The sequence below is a fragment of the Phascolarctos cinereus genome, unplaced genomic scaffold (assembly GCF_003287225.1).
Source record: "Phascolarctos cinereus isolate Bilbo 61053 unplaced genomic scaffold, phaCin_HiC Scaffold_5;HRSCAF=322, whole genome shotgun sequence".
NCBI lineage: Eukaryota > Metazoa > Chordata > Mammalia > Diprotodontia > Phascolarctidae > Phascolarctos > Phascolarctos cinereus.
The window spans coordinates 134,774,913-134,801,386 of record NW_027555958.1 but is presented as its reverse complement, the minus strand read 5'-3'; the positions used below and the strand labels follow the sequence as shown (position 1 = coordinate 134,801,386).

At 35.8% G+C, this 26,474-nt stretch overlaps 1 protein-coding gene across 1 annotated transcript in view; it reads right to left on the bottom strand.

Moving 5' to 3' along the window:
* The window catches only part of TRDN (triadin), a 155,223-nt gene that overhangs the window by 65,044 nt on the left and 63,705 nt on the right, over positions 1 to 26,474 (bottom strand). The window contains exon 2 of the mRNA XM_020986972.2: positions 21,878 to 22,087. Within this exon, the coding sequence (XP_020842631.2) occupies positions 21,878 to 22,087 (210 nt within the window). The remainder of the gene's footprint in view (positions 1 to 21,877; positions 22,088 to 26,474) is intronic.

Sequence of the window (26,474 nt, the reverse complement as noted above, 5' to 3'; positions counted from 1 at the left end):
TCTCCAAAAGTCTGCCATATCTAACTTTTTTAACATTCTATTTGCCTCCTTAGTGTCTTTCTTGTTTATTTTGTGGTTGGATTTATCAAGTTCTTAGAGGGGGCAGTTAAGTCCCCTAATAGTAGAGTTTGGCTATCTATTTCTTCCTGTAACTCTCTCAACTTCTTTAAGAATCTGGATGCTATACCACTTTGTGCATATATGTTTAATATTGATATTGCTTCATTGTCTATGATACCTTTTTAGCAACATGTGGTTTCCTTCCTTATCTCTTTTAATTAGTTCCAAACTATTTTTGCTTTTACTTTGTCTGAGATCAGGATTGCTACCCCTCTTTTTTTTTTTTACTTCAGCAGAAGCATAAGATTCTACTCTAGCCCTTTACCTTTATTCTGTGTGTGTTTCTCTGCTTCAAGTGTGTTTCTTATAAACCACACATTGTAGGATTCTCATTTTTGATCCACTCTGCTATCCACTTCCATTTTATGGGAGAGTTCATCCCATTCACATTCACAGGGTTACTATGTATTTCCTTCCATCCTATTCTTCCTTCCATTTGTCTTCTCCTTTCACCCTTTTTCTCTTCACTCATATTTTGCTTCTGTCTACCAACTCTCCCAATCTACCCTCCCTCCTGTCAGTATCCGCCCTAACCTCTTTACCCTTTACTTAATGTCCTCCTCTTCTACTTTACTTTCGGGTAAGGTACATTTGTAAATTCAACTGATTATGCATATGATTTCCTCTTTCAGCCAATACTGATGAGAGTAAGATTCAGACAATGTCATTATTCCTGCCTCCCATCTTCCCTTACACTGTAATAGGTATTTCATGTTCCTTCATGTGAAATAATTAACTGCATTCTACTTCTCCCTTCCTTCTATACCCATTGTACTCCTCTTTATCATCCCTTAATTTTTTTTAATGTCATTCCCTCAAATTCACTTTTACTCATATACTTTGGCTATGTATGTTCCTTCTAGCTGTACCATTAGTGGTACAATTTTTAAGAATTACAAATATCATCTTGCCATGTAGGGACATAAATGGTTTAGTTTTATTGAATCAGTTATGTTTTCTTTTCCCTTTCTACCTGTTGATGCTTCTCTTGGGTCTTCATGTTGGAAATCAAATTTGGTTTAACTCTGGTCTTCTCCTTACAAATGCTTGAAATACTTCTATTTCGTTGAATGATCATTTTCCCCTGGACATATTATGATTAATTTTGCCAGGTAATTTCCTTTGCCTTCTGAAATATCATGTTCCATGAACTCTGATATTTTAATGTTGCAGTTGCTAAGTCCTGTGGAATTCTGATTGTGGGTCCCTATATTCAAGTTGTTCCTTACTGGTAACTTGCAGTATTTTTTTTTCCTGATGATTCTGAAATTCGGCTATAGTGTTCTTTGGAGTTTTTATTTTGGGATATCTTTCCTGAGTGATCTTTGGATTCTTTCAATGCCTGTTTGCACTTTGGTTCCAGGATATTAGGGCACTTTTCTTTGATAATTTCTTGAAAGATGCTGTCCAGGTCCTCCTTTTGATTATGGTTTTCAGTTAGTCCAATGATTCTGATATTGTCTCTCCTGGATCTATTTTCCAGGTCAGTTGTTTTTCCCATATGTTATTTTATATTCTGTTCTTTTTCATTTTTTTTAATGTTTGATTGATTCCTGTTGTCTCACATAAACATTAACTGCCATTTGCCCAATTCTAACTTTTAAGGAGTTGTTTTCCTCAATTAGCTTTTATACTTTCCTTTCTAGGCAAATTGTACTTCTTAAGGAGTTTTATTCAGCACATTTTTTGTATCTACTTTTCCATTTGGTCATTTCTACTTTTTATGCAGTTGTTTTCTTTTTCCAAGCTATTGATTCTTTTTTCATAATTCTCTTGCATCACTCTCATCTCTTATCCCTATTTTTCTTCTCCCTCTCTTATAATATTTTTAAGCTCATTTTTGAGCTCTTTCATGAGTTCTTTCTAGGCTTGAGACCATTTTCTGTTTTCCTTTGGGGCTTTGCCCATAGGCATTTTGACATTATTGTCCTCTTCTGAATTTGTGTCTTGATCTTACCTGTCACCATAATAACTTTATTTGGTCAGATTCTCTTTTTGCTGGTTTTTTTTCTTGTCTTTTTTGGTCTTTTTTCTTTATTTTAAATTTGAGCTTTGCTCCCAGGTTGGGAAGGACTCTGTCTCAGGCTTCTGGTGCCAGGTGCTGTAGGTCCTGGCTGTTTACCTGGTGCTGCACTGATGTTGCCCTGAGATCCACAAGTGACCCTCATGTCTGGTACTGTGCTGATGGGATTGGGTGGAGGGTGGCTGGCACTGCAGGAGGCATAAGTGTCTGTCAGCTTACCTGGTGCTAAGCCAGCATCCTAGTGGTGGTGTCTGGAATGTGCTGAGGCTTATGGGTTGTTTCTTTGTTTTCCCAGGGATATACTGAAATATGAGGTAGTCTGTCCATTGGTAGCTACCTGTTTGCCCAGTGCTATGCTGAAGCACATAGCAAGACTGGCACTGAGGCTTCCTGTTTGCTTAGGCACTTATAAGGTTGGCATCTGCCTGTTTGCCTGGGAGTACACTGAAGCACATGGCAGTTCTCAGAGCTGGAGTCTGCCCATTCTGCAATCTATGCTGAGACCCTTGGGGAGGGAGGTGCTAATGTTAGGGTTTGCTTGCTCTACCACACTGGGGCTGAGGATCTCCTGCTGGTTTGATGAGGTGGGGCTTATGGCTGGCTTGCAGGAATGTTTCCTTTCCTGGACTATACTCCCCTTTTACCCAAGTGAAAGAGAACTTTCCTTATGGTCTTCCAAGTTTTGGGGGCTCAAAGATTGTTTCATTCCACCTTTTTGCTGTTTCTCCTATTACAGGATTAGTTTTGTGGTACTATTTTGTGGTGGTGAAAATGTTAATAATGGGAGAACTATGGAGATTTACTGCTTACTCTATCACCTTGGCTCCTGGTAGTTTATCTGGCAAGTATTTAAATCAGAATTTTGACTAGGCCTCAACTCCAAAATCCAGAACTTGAATGACTATACCAACTAGCTGTCAAAAAGTTAACATTCATAGGAATGTGAACACATACTCTCACTGGAATCTCAAAATATATTTGACTATTCTAATATCTTTACTAATAACATCTAATATGTGACCAAGTTGTAGGTTCTCAGAATTCTCTAAGAAGTTTCTCTATGAGTCATCTCTTCCTCTTCATTCACAATGACTACTATTTGAGGTCAAGAGCTCTCATAATTGAATTTCTGTAACACCTATTTTCCCAAATATACAATTTCTCTCCTTGTTCTAAATATGGTCCTGTGGTAATCTTCTTCTAACATTACTTTGTTCATATCACAAATGACTTTTAGAATCATTGGCAGCTACCTATTTTTGTATAACAAAGCATTTGTACCTAAATTGACAAAATTACTTTTTTCAAAGAAAATTTATTGAATCTTTTAAATTTAGTTATAATTTGTAAATGAAAGAAAGAAATTCTCATTGCTGCCATGCAGCAATGCAGGACATGGTAAGAGCACAGTAAGTATTGCTATTTTAAAATAGTATAACCAAAATCTGATTGTTAAAAAAAGAAATCCTCTGGACTAAAAAAAAGTCCTCTTTTTATAAAATTTATACAATTATTGCATTCCCAAATTAGCTTTGATGACTTTTTGTTTTTCTATTAAGTCTGCTCTAGTCGAAGAAAAGTTTTCACTACAATTATACAATATTGAAGTGCAGTGGAATTATTTAGTCTCTGCCTTAAGATAAGCAGAATTCTTTAGAACTTTGGTGATTCCAAACTGAGCCTCAAATATACTCTTATCAATGGTAGAAGGAAGAGTAACTCCTAGGCAGGAAAAAGAAGAACCTTGGAGGAATGTATGTGTGTGTGTGTGTGTGTGTGTGTGTGTGTGTGTGTGTGTGTGTGTGTGTGTGTACATGAAGACATCACTGTTGCTCCCAGGAAACTAATGTGTTCCTTAGATCCAGGAACATAGCTAACAGACTGCAAACACCTATTAAATAGTTCAAACTTGACATTTTGCTTATCATTCTTAAGAGTTAACCACTTTTTGAATCCATAAGAAATAGGGAAGCTGATTTAATTTAACCTGCTTTTAATCAAGATATATCTGAAACCACATACATTTGCAGCATGTTAATGTTCCAGCTCTTGGCACAATGCCTGGCACATAGGACACAGTTCATAAACATTTGTTAAATTGTTTTGAAGTGAATGATACTGTGTCTTCAAGCTTTTAGGGGTTCAGTCAATCAGCGTTTATTAAGAGCCTACTATGTGCCAGGCACTCTGCTAAGCACAAGTGATAAAAAAAAAAGAAAAACAAACAAAAAAAACCCACAAGTCTTTGCATTTGACACCACAATCCCATACACAAATACATATTTTTTAAAAGACCTTATAAAGGACCATGCATTATCTATGCAAAAATATTTTGTGAGTCTCACATAAATGAGTTAGTGTACATGTCATGTTCTAGTTACAGTTTTCTGTTTTCTTTATTTCCCTTATTTGACCCTATTCTCCTCCAAGCCCTTACTGTCAGTACTCCCTAAGGAGCTATCTTTTATCTTCCACTACATTTTTTTCTATAGTTCCTTGGTAATCTCACTTATTTTTGTGTGTTCAACTACCACCTCTACCAAATCTATCTCCCAAATATTCATCTCTCTGTAGAGTTATAGATCCTCATCTTCACATCCAACAGGGCACTCTGAATGACCCACTGTCATCAAAACCTCTCCAAAGCAGGGTTAAGTATCTGTGCCTCCTGCCCCTTCCAAATCTACTTCCCTCTCTGATTACCATTTCTGACAGTGGCATCACCACATACCTACAATTTTCAAAACATTAGTATTAAGTACTACTTTTTTTCTTCTTCCTCACATCCAAATCAGTTAAATTATCTATATTCGAAAATCTTTAGCACTTCACCTTTGGCTATCATGGTTCAACCTGGACCTACTATACATTTTTAGCCAGTCTTCTCTGAAGTCACTTTCTTATAAGAACCAAATGTTTCTGCCAAAATATTACTTACTGTGCCTTAAATATACCCTGAGCTCTCTCATCCTGTACCTTTCCTCACATTATTCCTAGAATGTCCATCCTCTCATTCTTAGCCTCCTCATCCTTTAAAGCCTGATTCCAATGTCTCTTCCAGAAAGCTTTCCCTGATCTTCTATTGCTAAGACTTTTCCCTTGGATTTTCTATATTACTTCCTTTTACATCTCTCAATAGCATTTATCATTTAACACTGTGTTTAACAGTCATAAATGATTGTTTGGTGCCTCTCAACAACCCCTTTTGTGGCTGTAAACTCAACGAAGGGAAAGAGCATGACAACTATTTTTTTTATCGTTTTCATCACCTATTATGGTGTTCTAACACTAGAGTTAAGTATTTAGTACACTTAAGTAACAGTGTAGTCCATTAATTAATTTTTTAATAAATGGGGGAATGAATAAAAAGGAATCAGTAGGAGAGAGATGCATGAGTTTTGGTTGAACAGAAGCCTTTTATATAGGTCAAGGTGAAGAGATTACTTATTTGGATGAAGTTGGTCAATATTACTGCAAGCTGAGTAAGCAAATTATCCAAACATATCTCTCCTACCCAGGTGGAAAAGTGTGCAAAATCATATCCTTTGATTCTTTTCCTTAAAATCCCTTATTTAAAACTAAATATGTAGAAGAAAAAAAACTTCATTTACTTCATAATTTTCCTGGGACCCATCCTGTTGGCAAAATATTATCCTTTTTTTCCCCCCTTGAATAGTCTCACATTAAGGAAGATTGAAACTCTTGAAACACATATTTCTTTTTTTTAATTCAATCTAAATTCTAAAAGATTTCTTTTCCCTGTTTTCCACTGTACCTATATGACTGATATTTTGAACAGAAAGTATACTTTTATTTACTTAAATAATTCAATTTTAGAGAAGTTAAATTTATTTACAAAGTAAATAATCAGCCTCAGACTTTCAAAGAAATACATATGGTAAAGTCTCATTTCAACTTAGTTTAGCTGCAAATGTTCCTGTAGATATCAGCAATATGACACCATTTAGAGAAGAATTAAAATTTTAAGGGGTTCTCTAAATTGCTAAATAACTTAAATGTACTTTTCCCCCATAAGTAAAATAACAGGAAAAAAATCTAGTTTTGGCTTGGAATCACTTTTCGTAATGCATAGTTCTGACATAGAGCTTAAAATATTTGTTTCAAGTTTACGTCAAAACAGTGGACTCAAGCTACTCATATTAGAAAATAAGACACTGAGGCCCAGAAGTTGAGAGACCTGTCTAATATCACTCACTTAGTAAGCTTCAGAGACAGGGTTTGAACCTGGATCTTCCAAGTACAAAGCCAATATTGTAATAGAGCACAAAAAGGGAAGCCAGGGCAATTAGGTGGCCCACTGGATAGAGTACATGGCTAAGAGTCAGGAAGACTCATCTTCCTGAATTCAAATCTGGCCTTAGTTGTTTACTAGCTGTGTGACCCTGGGAAAGTCACTTAACCTTGTTTGCCTTGGGTTTTCTCATCTTTAAAATGAGCTGGAGAAAGAAATGGCAAACTACTTCAGTATCTTTGCCAAGAAAACCTCAAATGGGGTCATGAAAATTAGACACGACTGAAACAACTAAACAACAACAAAAAAGGGGGAAAATTGGAAACCCCCATTCTAGTTAAAGTTCTATACAACTATCTATCTTACTAGTATACTTAAGTTGGGTAAATTACTTTCCCTTTATCTGTAAAATAATAGGGTTACATTAAGTGACTTCTAAGGTTCCTTCCAATTCCAATATTACTAGAATTTTGTAAATCTCTCTATTGGCCAGCTAAGTGATCTACATGTAGTAAGCACTTATAATATTTGTTGTGGTGATTATTTTCTATAGGCTTCTATAGGTTTCTATGGTAGACAAAAATAAAATTCAATACAGTAGATCAGCATGTGTTAGAAAAACTAATTCAGTCTTCCACTGCCCTCATTCCCTCAACCTTTGTCCTCACTTTATAAGCCCAATGATTTCAATTCAAGAAATTCCAGTAGAAATGAAAGAGCTTCTGAACATATAAAACTTGCCGTCTCTTCTGTCCTACATACACGTATGCACATGCTTATACATATAGTCCATGATGTCATTAGAACTTTTTGTTGTTAATGGCCTTTTTCTTAGGTTGATCTGGAGTTTCTCAAACCCTCACTATATGCAATCATGCATCATATGCAGATGCCAAATGTCATCAGCATCATTATAATACTATGGTGGGACATAAAGTTTGCCTTCACTCTCCTCTCTTCTTACAATGAAAAATGAAGAAAGTAAGGGGTGAGTTTGAAAACTCTTGCATTTCATCAAGGTCTAAAACAGATCTGAACTCCTTTGAATATATTCAGTGCTAACAGATGTTGGGCATTTTACAGCTTTTAAATTTATTAAACTCTACCTACCCAATTTATATGCATTTTGTGACACTGATTGTCTTTACTATAGAAAGAAGTAGCTGGCACTTCTCTAGTTTGCATCTGAATAGTTATATTTTTTTCAAATTTGGTTCAGTGGTGTGGGCCCTTCTTCACCTAGGATTCTGTGCTGTCATTTTCCTAAAGTCATCACTTCTTTGCATTTATTTAAATGGCTTAGAAATAGAAGATTTAAGGACAATGCTGAAATTCAAAGCCTAAGTCTATTCACTTTAATCGAGGCATTTTTTTTTCCTATTGAGTAGTCTCCTTATAGCATTTCCCAGTTGTTCTGCCCATGCTCCTGTTCAAAGGCTGCTTTTTGATACTCTGAGAAGCATTACCAACATTTTCGCTGAATGCAAATAGCAGCACACTTCACCTGTTTTTCTCAATCTGACCCTAATCAACCAATTTTTCCTTTGCAAACTTGCTTTGCAGATGTTTGTGCTTGAAACACTTCCAAGTAACTGGAGCCAAAGCCATGTCAAAAGCAAGGCATTTATATTCCTAAGTCTTGACAAAACTGATCCTAATCACAACTCTTAGGGCTTTTCAAATTCAATCATTGTATCTGTGGAGGAAAAAAATGTGATTATTTCCAACACTCTTTGAGATAAACGTTTATAAAATTTTGAGGAATAAGTAATTAGAAAAGAAATGAATAATTAGATAACAAAAATTGAAAGGTAACAGCCTGGAAATAACACTCTTATAGTCCTGGCTGCAACATTTACTAATTGTATGACTCTGGACAGATCACCTAATATTAATGAATCTGAGATTACTCATCTATAAAATGTAGACGATGATAGTATTTGAAAACCATATCTTACATTATTATTGTAAGAAAAGTTCTATGCAAACCTTATGGTACTGATATAAATGTAAATTATTAGTTTGTCTTAAAAACAGAAGATATAAAACTCAGATTTTGCTATAAATGCAATGGATTTGCAATAGTTTTCATGAGGATAAAATCCATTTGGGATTCCAGTAAATTTGTTTATGTTTCAAACATTATTACTGCAAAAATAGCAAAATGGGCCAACATTCAAAGGGATGAATTATCTCTGGTACCATAGGAACCATCACATTCAGCTTTTAGCAAACTCAGGTGGTTCATATTTTGTGTTTGATTGCCATAAAAATGGATTTCTATAATTTACAAAGTTCCCCAAAATAGAGTTTGAGCTACTTAATAGTACTTAAGTACCATACCATCTACTTTCCAGAGAGAACAAGGTTTAGGGTAGCACATTGAGCATACAAACACCATTTTTTTTCTGACCACCACCTCTCCTAATCTGCCCTCCCTTCTGTCAGTGCCCCCTCCGTTTCTTCCTCCCCCACTTTTCTATAGAGTAAGATCAATTTCTATTCCCGATTGATTGTTTGTGTTATTCCTTCTTTGAGCCAATTCAAATGAGAGTAAGTTTCAAGCAATGTCCACTGCTTCCCCACTCCCACCACCTTTCCCTCTTCCCCTCCACTTTAATAGGTCTTTTTATTTTTTAGGCAATTGGAGTTAAGTGACTTGCCCAGGGTCACAAGCTAGAAAGTGTCAAGTGTTTGGTCTGAGGCCAGATTTGAACTCAGGTCCTCCTGATTTCAGGGCCGTTGCTCTATCCACTGCACCATCTAGCTGCCCCTTTTAATAGGTCTTTCATGCCTCTTTTATGTGAGATAACTTACCACACTGTACCTCTCCCTTCTTTCTGCTGCCAGTATAATCCTCTTTCTTGCTTCTTAATTTTTTTGGATATCATTCCATCAAACTCACCTTATACCTACACCCTCTGTCTATGTATACTCCTACCTGTCCTAATAGTCATATAGTTCTTAAGAGTGACAAGTATCATTTTCCCATGTAGACAAGTAAACAGTTTAGACTTAATCCTGTATGTTTTCTCTTTCCTTTTTACCTTTTTATGCTTCTCTTGAGTTTTATATTTGAAAATCATTTTTTTTTTGGTTCAACTCTGGTCTTTTGAACAGGAATGCTCAAAAGTCCTCTATTTCATTGTATGGCCATTTTTTCCCTTGAAGGATTATGTTCAGTTTTTCTGGGTCACAGATTCTTGGTTGTAATCCTAGCTCCCTTGACTTCCAGAATCTATTCCATGCCCTCTGATCCCTTAATGTAGAAGCTATCAAATCCTATATAATCCTAACTGTGGCTCCATGATATTTCAATTGTTTCTTTCCAGCTGCTTCAAATATTTTCTACTTGATCTGGGGATTCTGGAATTTGGGTATAATGTCTTAGAAGTTCATTTTGGGATCTCGTTCAGCAGGTGATCGGTGGGTTCTTTCAATGTCTATTTTACCTTCTGGTTCTAGGATATCAGGGCAGTTTTCTTTGATAATTTCTTGAAGTATGATGTGCTGGTCCTTTCTGAATCATGAATTTCAGGGAGTCAATAAATCTTAAATTATCTCTCCTGGATCTATTTTCTACATAAGTTGTTTTTGCAATGAGATATTTTACATTTTCTTCTTTTTTCTTTCTTTTTTTCCTCCTTTTTTTTTCATTCTTTTGATTTTGTTTGATTGATTCTTGATATCTCATGGAGTCATTAGCTTCCACTTGTACAATTCTAATTTTTAAGAAGTTATTTTCTTCAGGTAGCTTTTTTTTTAACCTCCTTTTCCATTTGGCCAATGCTACTTTTTAAGGAGTTGTTTTCTTCAGTAACTTTTTGTACATCATCTATTTTTTTGTGCTTCCTTTCTCAAACTCTTGGCTCTTTTTTCATGCATTTCTTTTCCCATTTTTTCTTCTATCTCTCTTATTTTGTTTTTTAAATTCTCTTTTGAGCACTTCCAGGAGTTCTTTTTTGGGCCTAAGACCAATTCACATTTTTCTTTAGGCTTTGCATGTAGACAATTTGACACTGCTGTCCACTTCTGAGGTTTTGATGTTTTGTGTTTTGATCTTCTCTGTCACCATAATAGTTTTCTATGGTCAGTTTTTGGATTTTTTGCTCACTTTTTCCAGCCTATTTTGTTACTTTAAAGTTGAACTTTGCTCCTGGGGTAGAGTGGGCTCTGTCCCAAGCTTATGCCAGGGGCTGTAGGCCCTAGATACTTACCTTGTTTTGTGCAGGTACCATGTGGGGCCTGATTGCTCTCCTAGGGCTCTTGGTGGGCCTGGTGCTGCACTGCATTTGAGAAGGGGTGGGGTAGGGCTGGCCACTTACTTAATGCTGTGTTGGGGCCCACATGGGGCCTGGCAGCTTGTAAGTGTTTTTTTAGGAAAATTACATTCTGTGTTTCTAAGTGTAAAAAGTTTTATGATGGTCATTCTGGTCATACTAAAATAGAAAATGGCTGGCACATTATCAGCATCACAGCTCATATTCATAAAGTGCTCCAAAAGTGTTACATAATGGCAATATATGTAGCTTGTTATACAAAAACATTCTTCCCTAGCCACCACACCCTATAAATATTGTTTTATCCTTTTAAAATGTTAGCTACATAAGGTCAGGGAGTCTTTCACTTTTGTATTTATGTCTCAAACATGTAGCAGAATTCTTGGCACAAAATAAGTGTTTCATAATTTTTTTTATGCATTCCTTTATTCAACTTAAAGGGTTTTATAATTAGATTATCTCCTTTACCAGTAGAACTTTTAGCAAAGGATTTGTATTATGTATTGGTAAATATGTGGGTATGACATTTATAAATCACAGATGATGAAATCAATTCATCTCATTGCAATACTAAAACATAGTTGATGTCATGAAGACTAAATTAGGATACAGATCACTCCATTCAGGATTAAAAAAAGAAGTATAATGCTATGGATAGAAGACTGGCTTTGGAATCACTTAACTTCTAGCATTTTATAGTTTTCTTATCTGTAAAATGAGATATTGGACACACTGGCTTCTCAGGCACCTTTCAGTTCTACATCTATAATTATATGAACTCAAGTCATAGAAAGAAATTGCCATCAACATTATGTAGCCTGTCAGATTATGGAATAACCATGTTTTAACCTAATTTCAAATATTTTGTCAAAGAATACCTTACCTTCCTTTTGATGAGAAGGGCTTTTATGTAGCAGTTGCATGAGGTGACAACAATAATTATAGCATAACAAATGATAATTATTTCATATAAGGGGGAATTTGCTTATAAGATATGGTTTCATTCATGGATGATGACAAGATGCATAAGAAATACTTTGGATTGTCTTATAACCTTTTTATAAACACATGCAAATATATCATATACAACCTATGAACAAAAGGTATCAAATTTTAAAATATTCAGCATCTATAAATTACGGTCAACATTAGCATTTACAATTAAGCATCTGTAAGAGGAACCTAAGGGAAAAACTTCACTACTGATCTTAAAGTCATGAGATTCAGTCTGCTACATCATAATATTATCAAATAGCTTGAATCCTCCTACCTCCCCTCCCACCTCCATTATGAACATATTTTTATAGAACAGCTGTCAAAGTGACAGGTACTGTGATAAGCACACACGAAAAGAATTAATGCCCTGAAAAGGATCCACATGTGCAAAAAATATGTATAGCACCTCTTTTAGTGGTGGAAATGAATTAGAAATTGAGGGGATGCTTATCATTGGGGAATTGGGGAATGGCTGAACAAGTTATGGTATATGAATTTCATGGAATACTATTGTGCTATAAGAAATGATGAGCAGGCAGATTTCATAAAAACATGTAAAGATTTATATGAAACTCACGCTGAGTGAAATGAGCAGGATCAGGAGACCATTATATACAGTAACAGCTACATTGTGTGATGACTGACTTGGATAGAGTTGGCTCTTGTCGGCAATGCAAGGATCTAAGACAATTCCAAAAAAACTCAGGATGGAAAATGATATCCGCATCCAAAAAAAGAACTATGGAGTCTGAATGCATATGGAAGCATACTATATGCTCTCCTTTTCTTTCATTGTTTTGTTTTATTATTTCATTCTCATGGTTCCTCCCATCAGTTCATGTTGGTATAGACATTAACAGCTTCAAAAAATCAGAGGAAGCAGAATCACTGAAGGATGAGATTCCCTACGCAATTATTTGAAGAGGAAAGGTATTCTTAGGGGGAAAAAAACAGCCCAAGTTGTTTTCTACATTTGCCCCCAACAGTGTCTCCAACACTTTTTTTTTTACCAAGCATCTGTTAAATTAGGTGAACATTTTAGTACCTACCTCCTGTGTGAGAGGCACTATGCAAGGCATATAGGATTGAAAGACCAAAAAAACAACTCTTAGACTTTGGGGAGATTATACTGAATTAATGCAATTATATTCAATATAATTAGATATTTAAAACCTTCACTGTATCTGCATTAGAAATATATATGTAGATTTTGAATATATGTAAATACATATTTATTTACTTAATTTTTGTATTAAAAGTGAAAGTTCATCTGTGAATTGAGGGTTTGCTTGAAGGTCTTTTCTCCTAATTTGAAACCCTGACAAATAGCACACCTGCTTAACTGGGACACATGCCAGAAGGAAAAAAAGAACAAAAAAAGATATCGGTAGAATTAATTTTCAAGAGCAATAGATAAATGACACAGTTCAGTATGAAACTATTTTAAATGTACTTTATTCATTGTTTATAAGACTTTCACATGAAAATGTTATGTTTTACTATAACTATCTCTTGGACCCAACTCTATTCTGTACATCTTCTTGGTAACCACAGCATGTAAAGAAGGCATATGTCTATATGGACAAAAAGAATAGATGCCTATTTGCACAATCAGATTACACTGGCCTTCTTAATAATCAGTGCACATAACCAAATAGTTGCTTCAACGTTTGTGATTAGTATTGATCATAAAGGTGGCCAGAATGATTGGATCAGCTATGCCTCCATCCAATTCAGTGGTTCTTTATAGAAATATTGAATCAGGACACTAAGATATTCCTTAGCATTCTAAAAGAGTCAATGGACTTTCCTACACAAGTCCTCAGGACAGCTGGCCTAACCCTAGAGTTTTCTTAGCTTTCCTCAGTATGTTTTCTGGATTTGTTGATGCTATTTCTTAAGCAAAATATCAAACCAAATGTTTCTGTGCCTGAAATAGTAGACATTAAAATGTTTACTTAGTTAAATTAAAAGGAATTCCAAGTTTATTAGGTGATAAATAAAGCTCTTCATCTATAATATGAATATATGACCAAAGTAACCAAATGGCAAATAAAAATAAATATTGTTAACAGAAGGCTATTACTTACAATCCCACAAATCACTGAAACTGAAATGAAGGAACTACTTCTTATGATCAACATTACAATAAGCAGGTGAGAACTCTCTAAACGGAAATGCAAAATTAGCAACTGAATTGGATTAACTGTGTCCAGCTCACCTAAAGATGAAAAGAAATAGCATATTTTACACATAAAAGGAAATTTACTTCATTAATCCCATGGTATTTGATTTCCAAAGGAACCAAGCATTTAATTTTTAATTAGGTCAAGTTTTACTGGATCATTGTTACATTATCCCTTTTAATTATCTTATAGCTATTAATTAGCTAATTATGTTTTTTTAATTTAAGACATTTAAAAATCCTTTCCAAATACTAGATACTAGATTTTTTTTGCAGCTATTTGATTTTTACTTCTGAAAATTTATTTATTTTTATATGTGATCACTTTGTGAACAGAATCTGCATGTAATCCCCTTCCTCCAGTTCAAATCTTTGAGGCATGTGACAGTGCCTGATGCATTACAATAGTAAGGCACAGTTGCCAAACTGTTTTCCAGAGGTTCAAAACTAAGGCATAAATTGGACTATAGAATCATACATAGCAAATAAGGTTTTAAGACTATGAAGATTTTTTTGTTGTATCTTATTTTTTAAAAGAAAAACTTGTCTAAAACAGTAAAATTATTTACATTACATGAAAAGAAAATCACTGTTGTGATTCAAAATGTATTTATACTTTTAATTAATGTTAAATGCCTTTACTATATGACTTAAATATTGATTATCATTGAAAAGGTGAACTATGCACACAGAATATTTCAAGAAGATTTTGAGGTGTTTTGGGGGGTTCTTAGGTACCCCAAATGTATGGGTGTACCAGAACGATGAGGAATAGCACAGTGTCTTGAATGAAGTCACTCTGACCATCTCCAAGTTAATAAAGTTATTTACTGGGGTGATGCATCCAGAGGGTTCTGTTCCTTATGGGAGGCCAGAGCACCCAGTGATATCTCCTCCCCATGGGAGACAGAGCACTTAGCCAGTTAGATGTCTGGTCTATATATAGTTTCAACAGGATAGAGGAAGAGGGGGAACTACTACAGTTTATGAAAATGGGAAGGGGCTCCAGAATGCCACGTAGTCCATACAGATAAGCAAAGAGAACAGGAAAAGGGGAAGGAGAGCACTGTTCTGGAGTGTCTGGAATGTCAGGGAGTTGGTAATGCTTTGTGAATGCATACAGATAAGGCCACTGTGGGGGGCTTCAATGCATAGTCTTTTTGAGCACTTCCTGACTGGTCACATCCTGGGTTTTGTTTCATATCTCACATTTTGCATCCTGTTTGCTTCATTTGCCTCATCATTTTGACATTTATTGTTATAAAAACTAAATTTATTCAGCCATTCATTAATGTAGCCCGCACAGATTGTACTTGTGGTCATATAACATGACAGTAAATAATGATATTCTTGAGTAAAGTTTAAAAAAAACTTCTTATAAAGATATTGGAAAGGCCTTCAATAAAGCTTTCTAGTCTCACAATCCATTTCTCCTTAGCATGTACCCTCCACTGAAGTCAAACTGAACTGCATGTTGTTATTCCCTTCTCTGGGAATGAATATAATCCAAATCATACCTGTACAGGAACTCTTTATAATATCCCTGGCACATGATTATCCAGTCTCTGTTTAAAGACCCCCAGTGGTGAATGGAACCCACTACCTCCTGGAGCATCCCACTCTACTTTGGTCCATCTCTATTCATAGGAAGTTTGTCCTTACTTCAAGTCTCTATCTTTCATGGCACCTTACTCACACTGTATCTGGTTCCATCCTCTGGAGCCATGGAAAACAAATCTAATACATCTTCTATTTGACAGCCTTTCAAATATTTGAAGGGAGCTGGCTTGTCTCCCCTAAACCTTTTATCCTCTTTGCCTACAAATCCCTAGTTCCTTCATCTGATCCCATCTGGTAGGATCTCCAGAGCCTTCACCATCCTAGTTGTCCTCCTCTCAATTTATAGCACTTTGTGCATCCCTTATGGAACTTGTGCCTTTAATTACATTTATTTCTGTCTCTATTTTATTGATCCTACTAGATCATCAGCTCCTTGGAGGCTATCATCCTTACAGTGCTTAGAATAATACTTTGCTTAAAAGCCACTCAGATATTCACTGCACAATGAATAAATGCAATGTGTAAAATGTGCCCCCATTATATGGAGTGATAAACACAGCATTTCTTTCGTGCAACAAATATTTTTCAGCACCTACTATGAGCTAAATGCCCAGGGAAATACAAAAATGTGACATTAAACTTTAAAACATGATCAGACATGATACTGAACTCCAGGTTCTTATAAGATAATAGACTGGGGGTGGGGGTGGGAGTGTAAAGAAATGTGTACAATTAATTAGAATGCAAACTATAACATAGTAACAATAGGAAATAGGTAGGAGCAAAGTGATTCCAGAATTTGAATAAATGGGAGATTATTTCATCCTGGGACTGAGTTGGGAGCATGAGAGCCTTCAGGGAAGGCTACAAGAGGTTATTTTCGATGGGTTGAATTTATGCAGGCAGAGGGGAAGGGGTGGAGAAGTAAAGAGACAGGTGAGGGAGATGAGGAAAAAGTCATTTTAGCCTATAGTATGGGAAAAAAAAAGACCTAAGGCATGGATCACACACACACACACACACACACACACACACACACACACACACACACACACACATCCACACATCTGTGTGTGTATGTATCTATATGTGATGAGGGAGATGGAGCAAATAGGATGCACAATGTGAGAAATGAAATAAAATGTGTGTATATGTATGTATGTGTATGTACATAATAGTATTTTTTATATTTAATTTTCAACAGAACTATAGTTTGTATTGTATGTTGTATTGTATTTTAATATATTGTATTTTAATAGAATAATGAATATTGTATTTTTTGCATTTAATTTTTGAGCAATACATTTTTTCAATAGAATAAAGAGGGATACCTATTTTATTGCTAGACATTTTGTCTAAATGTTTACATAACTGAAATAATGCTGTTGACTTTAGGATGAAACTCGAGGGAATTAGATATTGTCAGAAAAATTTACCATCTAGTTTCTATTTAGAAGTTCAGTTTAGGGGTGGAGTCTGGGAAGTTGATGAGGTAGGTCAGAAAATTTCAAGCTCTCAAGATTTTACTCCACAAAAGAGATAAAATAGCACTTCTGGGTGAACATAGAGCACAATAAAAATGAGTAAGAGTAGGGACCTAACAGGGTGCCTTCTGGGACAATCACAGAAGATCTGAAGAAAAATCCCAGGAAGCAATTTCCTCCCAGTGTAAACACCTGTAGGCTAGAGACCTCTTAAACAACAAGCAGTAAGTCCTGGGTTTAGCTGGTTTGGGAGGCTGTCTCAGCCCCAGCTATAGGAACTTTTATCTCCAGGATAGTGAGGGGAGTTGGGCATCCGAGCTGGGGAAGATCTAGGGAACCTCTGCTGACAGGGAAAATCAGGCCCAGCTACGCTACGGGGAGCATCAGGATTGAGAAGGAACCAGCACAGTGGTGAGTGCAGAAGCAGTGTGGCAGGCTCACCCCTGGCTCTGAACACTTACAGGAGGCTGGAGGTCTTGGTTTGAGTTCAAGTTCAAAGGGGAGAAATGAAGAGGATCTGAGGCCAAAGGTACCACGTCCCATACACCAGGACTAGAGGTGATTATAAAAATTAAACTATTACAAAAAATAAAATGCACAGGCAAATGAGAAATAATCTAACCATAGTGAGCTCCTATGGGAATAGAGAATACCAAGGTTCATCTTCAGAGGAAGACACTGAGTGCCTGCCCCAAAGAATAATGCTAAATGGTCACGTGCCCAAGACTTTAAAAATCAAATGAGAGAGATTGAGGAAAAACTCAAAAGAAAAATAAGAATAATCCAAGAAAAGCAAGAAGATTATGAAAAGAAAGTCAACCAATTAGAAAAAGAGATCCAGAAACTTTTTTTTCTTTTCTTTTTTTTTGGTTTGGCAATGGGGTTAAGTGACTTGCCTAGGGTCACACAGCTAGTAAGTGTTATGTGTTTGAGGTCAAATTTGAATTCAGATCTTCCTGACTCTATCCACTGCTCCAACTAGCTGCCCCAGAGATCCATAATCTTAAGGAAGAAAATAACTCTTTGAAAATAAGAATTGGACAAGAGGAAGCCAGTGAAGTTACGAGAGATGAAGAAATGAATATATATATATATATACATATATATATATACATACATACTTGATGTCCCTAAGTATATTTGTCCCCAAAGCCTCTATGTTGGGCCCTCTTTTCTCATCTCTACATTCTGTCTCAATGATCTCATCAACTGCAATGGGTTCAATTATCATTTCTATGTAGACAATGATGAAATCTACATGTACAGCTCTCAACTCTGTCCTGAGCTCTAGCACCATCTCATCACCTGCCTGCAAACATTTCTACATGGATGTATTATAGTTATTTTAAACTCAATCTGTATACAATAAATTCATTATCTTCCCACCAAAGTTGCACCTGCTTCCTAAGTTCTTTGTTCCAGTATCTCAGCTTTGCAACTCAGACTCACTTTGACTTCTTCCCTTAGCTCCACCTTTATATCCAGGCTATTGCCAAGTCTTATTGAGTCTCGTACAGCACAAAGGAAGAAATTCTGATTTGGAATCAGGGAACCTAAGTTCAAATCTCAGCTTTGCCATTTGTTAATTGGGTGACTTTAAGTAAATCACTTCACCTCTATGGGCACTAGTTCTATCATCTGTAAGAAAAGGAAATTGGACTAGACGATATCTGAGGTCCCTTCCAGCTCCAAATCATTCAACATCTCTTGAATCTGCCTTCAGTTAGTATGCTGGTTCCAGTTTTCATCACCTCTTGACTTAAGCATCACAGCTGCCTCCTGCTTAGCCTCTTCTTACTAATCTATCTTGTTACTAATTATCCTCCAAAGAGCTATCAAAATAATCTTAAAGCAGAGATGAGGCCAGGACATTCCCGTATTCATTTCAGTGACTATGTATTGACTTTAGGATCAAATTTTAAAACACTAGCCTGGTGTTTTAAACTGACCAGTCTTATTCAATCCTACATCTACAGACTTATTTTGTATTACTGTCTGCTCCTCCTAATGCCCCTCCACCCCCAAACCCGTACTTACATGCGCGCGCGCGCGCACACACACAAACACACAGACACACACACACACACACACACACACACACTGAACATTCCAGACAAACTGGCCTACTTGTTTCCAGCACATGGGATTCTATCTACCTTCCTCCATCCCCTTTTCTATGAGAGATATTATTATTTCTCTTTTATATTAATAACCATTTACCATTGGGGAGATCCAGGATTTTTTCCCTTCCTATTTCCTCATTCTCTACTAAGTCAAATCACCCCCTGAAAAATAGTGTTGATAATGAGATTGGATTAATTTATCTAATTCAGATGCCACCCAAGTAGGGAAGTCCATTGTGTTCTACTTAATGCTTGGGTGGGGGTAGATCTAGATTTGTCTAGATTATGTCACTTTTCCTCTCTCAGACTGGAGGTGGTCTAAGACTAAAAGTGACATAATCAAAGTCACATCTCTAAGCTCCTTATTAGAATAGGTCCACCTCTCATTATAATATTCATTCTTCATTCATTAATGATTGTTAACCAATCAGAGTTGATTGCTGACCTGTTGGGAACAGCCATTCTTCCAAGGGCGTATAAGCATCAAGAAGCTACTAAGAAAGCTGACCAAATGACCAATCTTTTTATTAATTATTCATTAGCCATAATTAATAAAATCTTTACCTAGAAATTATGTCTCTTGAACTTCTACACCTAAAAACTCTTATCTCCTCACCTCTGTGTCTTACAATGGGGAATGAGTAATAAGATAAGAAAAATGGAAAGATTGAAGCTTGAATGTAACAATGTCTTATTCTGGTTACAACATTTACTAGTTGCACGAACCTCATAATGAGGGCTTTTCATGGTCTCACCACTTATTAGAGTTCTCCCTCATGTGAAACTACTCTCTTCTTTTCTACATACATATTATGATCTGCTTTAGAATTTGAGCTCCTTAAGGAGAGAAATAATTTTATTTTTATTTTCATTTTTTTCTTTCCCCACATCCTAGCATGGTAATTTGCACATAGTAAGTGCTTAATTGAATTGAATTTTTGAATAATCTTTCATGCATGTATCTTATTTAAATAGTATCTATTTTAGCTAATATCTCTATATCTCAAAATTCCTAAACATGGGATTCTGTATACAGTAGGTACTTAATAAATGTTTCTTTAATTTAAATAGCATCAGTAGAACAGAATTTACAAACCATTAAGGACTGTACAAGTAATAATTCTATTTTACAAATGAGAAAACTGAGGCTTAGAATGATTAAAGGGCTTGCTCATGGTCATACATCAGCAACTGGGTTTTCATCTAAGGGATATTGCTTCCAGGTTCAGACTTCTTTACACTAAGCAGCATAGTCATCAAATAAATCATTCCTCCACTTAGGTAAATTTAAGTAATCATTATGATAAAAAGGTATGATAACGAAGATCCTTAGATTTGTTATAATCACTGTTGCCATACATGTTACTACCATGTTAAGTCATCCTTTACAAAATGAATTCTTTTCTGATTTCTGAAATGCACCTAGTGTTTGATCTGATTTATTAGTTTAACACAGGCCTCAAACTCCATGATTTCAAAATTATTTGTTCATGTTATTTCACCAGATAATTTCAGTAGCACATCTGTTAAATGTCGCAATGAGCATGAGGGAGCCAAATGTCTGAAGCTAAAGCAAGGGTACTTGCAGCTGCCATCCTCCTGTTTCTACTCTTGCTTGAAAAGTTACAAAAAATGCTAAAACCAATAAGCAAGAAAACTGAGAATTTGGAGGGGAAAGAGAGCAGCTTGGATTCTTGAAAAATATAATTATGGCCCTAAGTCTCATCTGCTTTGCCAGGCTAGGTTATTTCAAAGGCCTTTACTTCAAACCACTTCAGGTTTTGAGTAGGATCAATCAATTAATAAAACAATATTCAATTCAGCAACACTTTCAGTTGTCTACATGTTCCCCAAAAGATGGCTATAATCCATTCTTTCCCTAGTCTCTTCCTTGAGTTCTATCTCATCTCCCTATTGGCCACATCTAATCTATCTGTCCTACCTGAAACTTGGACTCAATATGTCAAGTCCAAAAATTAATCATCTGTACCTCCTACCCCCAAATTGACCTTCTTCCATACTCCTACCAATGATACTATCTCCCTCCCAATCCTCAGACTTTCTTCTTTGCAATTAATTATATTAACAGCTGTTCAAAAGCCAATATTATAAGGATATACTAAACATTTCCAGGGGTTCTTAACCTTTTCTGTCTCTTATGACAGACAAATGATACAGCAGAGTGTTCAACCTGGAATCAGTAAGACTGAGTTAAATCCAGCCTCACACTAAATATGTGACCCTAGGCAAGTCACTTAACCTGTTGACTTCAGTTTTCTCATCTAAAAAAAGGGGAGAATAATAGCACCAAACTACCAGGGTTGTTGAAAGGATAAAAAGACATAATATATGTAAAATGATTTGCAAACCTTAAACATATATAAATTATTAGTTGTATTATATATTATATTGCTGTATGTTAAGTATAATACTATTTACTATTTTTACATACATATACACTTAAATATGTGTATATGTGTGTATGTGTATATATATAGATATATAGATATATAAATGATTATGATAGCAATACATATCATAGTCCAGTCTGGTGAAAACTATGGATCCCTTATAATAATGTTTGTTGCCTAGAACCAGAATTAAAGGGGATGTTAAATTTCAGTTAGGTATTAGCAAAAATAAAGATGTAATCATTTTTCCCATTCAAATTCATGAACTTCTGAAATTTGTTCATACTTCTTTTTGGGTCTGTAGACATCAGGTTAACAACTGCTGGTATAGACATGTATACCATTTAATGAATACATATTAACTGAGCAGGGACCCAAAAAAAAAGTGGTAGATAAAAAGCAAATCATAATTAAGGCTTCCAAAGCAAAATTCCGTATTTTACCTGAAAAGTTTTTGTAATCCACTAGATCAAACATGACAACAGCTACAGCTGACCAGGTAATGATTAGAGCAATAACCAGAAGCCATGCGGCTGGAGAGCTGAATGTCGTGACAATGTCTTCTGTGACTGATCTCTTCAGCATTTTTCCAGACGTCCTGGGCACTGATCCATTTTTGCCATCTATCACAGTGGTGGTTGTAGATGTGTGACCTATATAAACATTAAATCATAACAGAAGATACAATTTAGAAATCTATAGATTATCCATCCTAAAGATAACAAAGAGTATATAAGACACTTTTTTCGCTTAAAACATGATGAACTACATTCCATTTTCAGTACTAAGAAATCATGAGTTCAGCCAAAATGAAAACTATGATCACATCATCTTATAACTTCCCCTTTGGATTTCTTTATTTCTGTTAACAGTCCCATCGTTTTCTCAATCACCCAATTTTCATAAACTTTTTTTAAATAATCTTTTATTTCTTTGCTCCCTATCAGTTGCCTAATTCTTCGTAATGTTATTCCCATCCCTCCCGTTTCTTTCTGTTTCTAATTCTACTATGCTACTTCAAGTCAATAGATAGTATCAGGCCACATTCCTATGGAGGGCAGCTAAGTGACACAGTGGAAAGTACATGAAGCCTGGAGTCAGGAAGTCCTGAGTCCAAATCTGATCTCAGACACTTGCTAGCTGTGTGGCTCAAGATAAGTTATTTGACAGTTTCCTGTTAAAAATGTACTAGAAAATTAAATGACAAAACACTCCAGTATCTTTGTCAAGAAAACCTCAAATGGGGTCACAAACAGTTGGACATGACTGAAACAAATGCTCTTTGAGTGTTTTGTACTTAAAATATTAATGTTTTTAAATTAGAATTTGGGGGGCAGTTAGGTGGCGCAGTGGATAGAGCACTGGCCCTGAAGTCAGAAGGACCTGAGTTCAAATCTGGCCTCAGACCAAACACTTGACACTTACTAGCTGTGTGACCCTGGGCAAGTCACTTAACCCCAACTGCCTAAAAATTAAAAAAAAAGATTAAAAAAAAAGAATTTGAATTCATGTGCACTATGCTTCATGCTAGAGTTGTAAAATGATTGGAATCAGGACAGATGTTTAATAACTATTTTATTTCTTTAAGTTTACTTTTTTCAATTAATAAACTTTTAAAATCTATTTTCTGTCTGTAACTACTACCTTCACCCCTGCTGCTGAGGGAAGGAAAAGAAAGAAAACAAAAACAAAAACAAAAACAAAAACAAAAACAAAAACAAAACCTCATAATAAATAGGCATAGTCAAGCAATTCAAAATGTCTCATTGGCATATCAAGTTCATAACCTCTTTGTCAGGAAGTAGATGACATTTATCATCATCAGTCCCCTGGAGTCCTGGCTAGCCATTGCATTAATTAGAGTTCTTAAGTCTTGCATACTTGCTCACTTCTACAATATTGCTGATATTGCATAAATTATTTTCCTGTTTCTGCTCACTTTACTCATCAGTTTTTTTAAACTACACCTTTTTGTAAACTTTATACACAATAGTGTTCTATTGCATTTCTATATTATAACTTCTTTAGACATTATTGTTGACTTGATCCTCGGAAAGGGACAGAGCAGAATCTTTCGAGTCGTCTCAAACAATGAAAGAGTAGTTAGGAATAGGCTCAAACAATGCTAGGAATCAAAATTAGATCCTCTGCAGCCTTAGAGAGGGTAAATGAAGGCTGTTTACTGCCAGCAATCTGGTACACTTATCACCTCACACCTGGTCTCCTGCAATACCTCCCACAAGTTTCTCCTCATTCCAGTCCATCCTTCACTCAGCTTTCAAAGTGATCTTCCATAAATGCAGGTTAAACCATATTACCCCCCCCTTAATAAACTACAATGTCTCCCTATCACCTCTAGGATCAAATATAACATCTTGATTTTAACATTTAAAGTTCTTTGTAACCTATCCTCCCCTTTTCCCCCAACATTTCTAGTTTTCATATACATTACCCACATACACGTATGTATTCTGTGATACAGACACTGGCCTTCTTACTCTTCTTCCCACAAGAAACCTCATCCCTTGACTCTGGGCATTTTCACTGGCTATGCCAATACATGGAATCTCTCCCTCCTCATCTCTGCCATCTAGGTTCCCTGGTTTTCTTCAAGCCCCAACTAAAATCCTACCTTCTATAGGAAGGCTTTCCTGATACCCATTAATTCTAGTGCTTTGCCTCTATTGATTATTTCTGATTTTTCTTGTATATAGCTTGTTCGTACTTAGTTGTTTGCATATTATCTTTTCATTAGACTATGAGCTCCTTGAAAGCAAAGGCTATATTTTACCTTTCTTTGAATCCTCAGTGATTAGCTAAATGTTTGGAACAGGTTGGTAGTTAATAAATATTTACTGACTCACAACCACACATGCGTGCGTGTGCGCTCGCGCGCACACACACACACACACACACACACACACATATTTATGCCTCTTTTACAGAACAGTCAATTCTCTTTTCATTTTTTGCATTACTGTCATTGCATTTCTCAATTTTTCCTGTATTATTTGATTTTTAAATAACTTTTTGCTCTTTTTTTATCTCTTTAGCTTTTCTAGGAATTTTTTTTCAACTCTTGTCCAATCCACATTTCTTTTTAAAAGAGGTTTTGCTTACAGATCTTTTCAAATTATTGTCTTCTTCTGACGACTTTGTGTCTTTAGTTTCCCTGCCACCATATAAGCTTTGAATGGCTATGTTCGATCTTTTGTTATTTGTTTATTTTTCCAGCCTATTTTTTAACTTTTCATTAGAATTGGACTCTTTACCTCAGGGTGGTGGTGGGAGAGTGGGAAATGGTTAGTTTCAACTTCTGTTGCTTGATCTAGGTGCCTTGATCTGGGCAGATTTTAGTGCTTCCAAGGTTGTGTGATTGAGAGAAAGGTCTTGTCATTGCCTTCCTACTCTACACTCTGGTCCTTACCCAGGTAGGGCCCCTGCTCCCTCATGACTGTTGCTGCTTCTCTCCATTCCATAGTTACAACCTTGAACTGGTAATTGGAACTGGGTAATAGGCTACAGAGTTGTATGTTAGGTTGGGGTGATATTTTGATAGAAATAGCTATTCATGAGTTCATTAAAGAGCCCAATTAAGTTTTTAATGATATTCCAAAAGAATTTGTTCAATGTTAGAATAAAATGTAATATTGGGCATCATCAGGTATTAATTTATTATCAAGTTACTATCACTTTTGTACTTCAAAAATCACATCTTATAACTAAAAGTGAATAATTTCAATATTATTTACTACATGCATGTCCATTATAATATACTTATTTTATTGGTCTGAGTAATATATTTTCACATTTGAGAGGAAATAGAATTTTATTCTAGAAAAAGAATAAGACCTTGACCAAAATTAAAAGATGAAAAATAAGCAAAGTGACTTAACGTTACATCATATCATTAAGATGCAGACAATCAGAATTAATGGCCAGTTGTAACAGGAGCAAGGCATGTATGTTGGCTGTGTCAGTTGTCTGGTGATGTAGAGATGGGGACTGGACAAGAGGAAGGGAACAAAGATAGCAGAAATAGATAACATAGTTATAAAGAACACCAAAGGGCATCAAAGCCAAAGGATAAATCAGGAATGGGTCTCAAGGATAAATTACACCAAAGGAATGAATAGAGGAGCCAAGAATGTGAACTAGATGAGATATAAACCAGGAGAAGTCAAGATCAAATACCTGAAGAGCAGGTCATATGTGTACAAAGTTAAAGGACACCTATAAAAATAAGGTTCTGTTTCAAGGCTTTCTTGATAAAGTTCTATGCAGCACCGTAATATGAAATGGAAGGAGAGAGAAAACATATTAAAATAGATATGGGATAGAGAGGCAGTTAGCCTGGAAGGGGAAAACAAAACAAGAACCTGAAACAGGCAGGAAATGTGGGATAGTCAGGAGTGAGCTGGCTGTATAACCTGAACGGAAGGAAAATGATGAAAGTGCCAGGTTCAGGTTCTGGAGTATAATATATATTAGGAGTGACATGGAAAGAACCTGACTGTAGGAAAGCAACATGATTAAGGACTGAAGATGGAAAGAAGATCTTACCATAGGCATGAAAGAAAGTAGAGAAATGTAACTGAAAATAAGGAGAGAAAGAAAATTAATACCTGGCCACCATTGATGGGCCTGTTGCAAATTCAAATTGTTGGACAGCAACATGATTTTCACTGATGCCTAGAAATCTCTTTTTTTTTCTTTGCTAGGCAGTGGGGTTAAGTGACTTGTCCAGGGTCACACAGCTAGTAAGTGTTATGTGTCTGAGGCCGGATTTGAACCCAGGTCCTCCTGACTCCAGTGCCGGTGCTCTATCCACTGCATCACCTAGCTGCCCCCCTAGAAATCTTTCTTGCTCATTATTTGTTAATTTCCTAACACACTTCCAATCTGATCTGATTTTTATAATTTCAGTCAAAAGGTGTTTTGTACTTGTATTCTCCTACTTATTTCTTCCAGCAGCTTGGCTCAAAATTCTACTCTCTCTGATTAATCTTTAGTCTCTACTAGTTCCTTCCTTGATGCCTG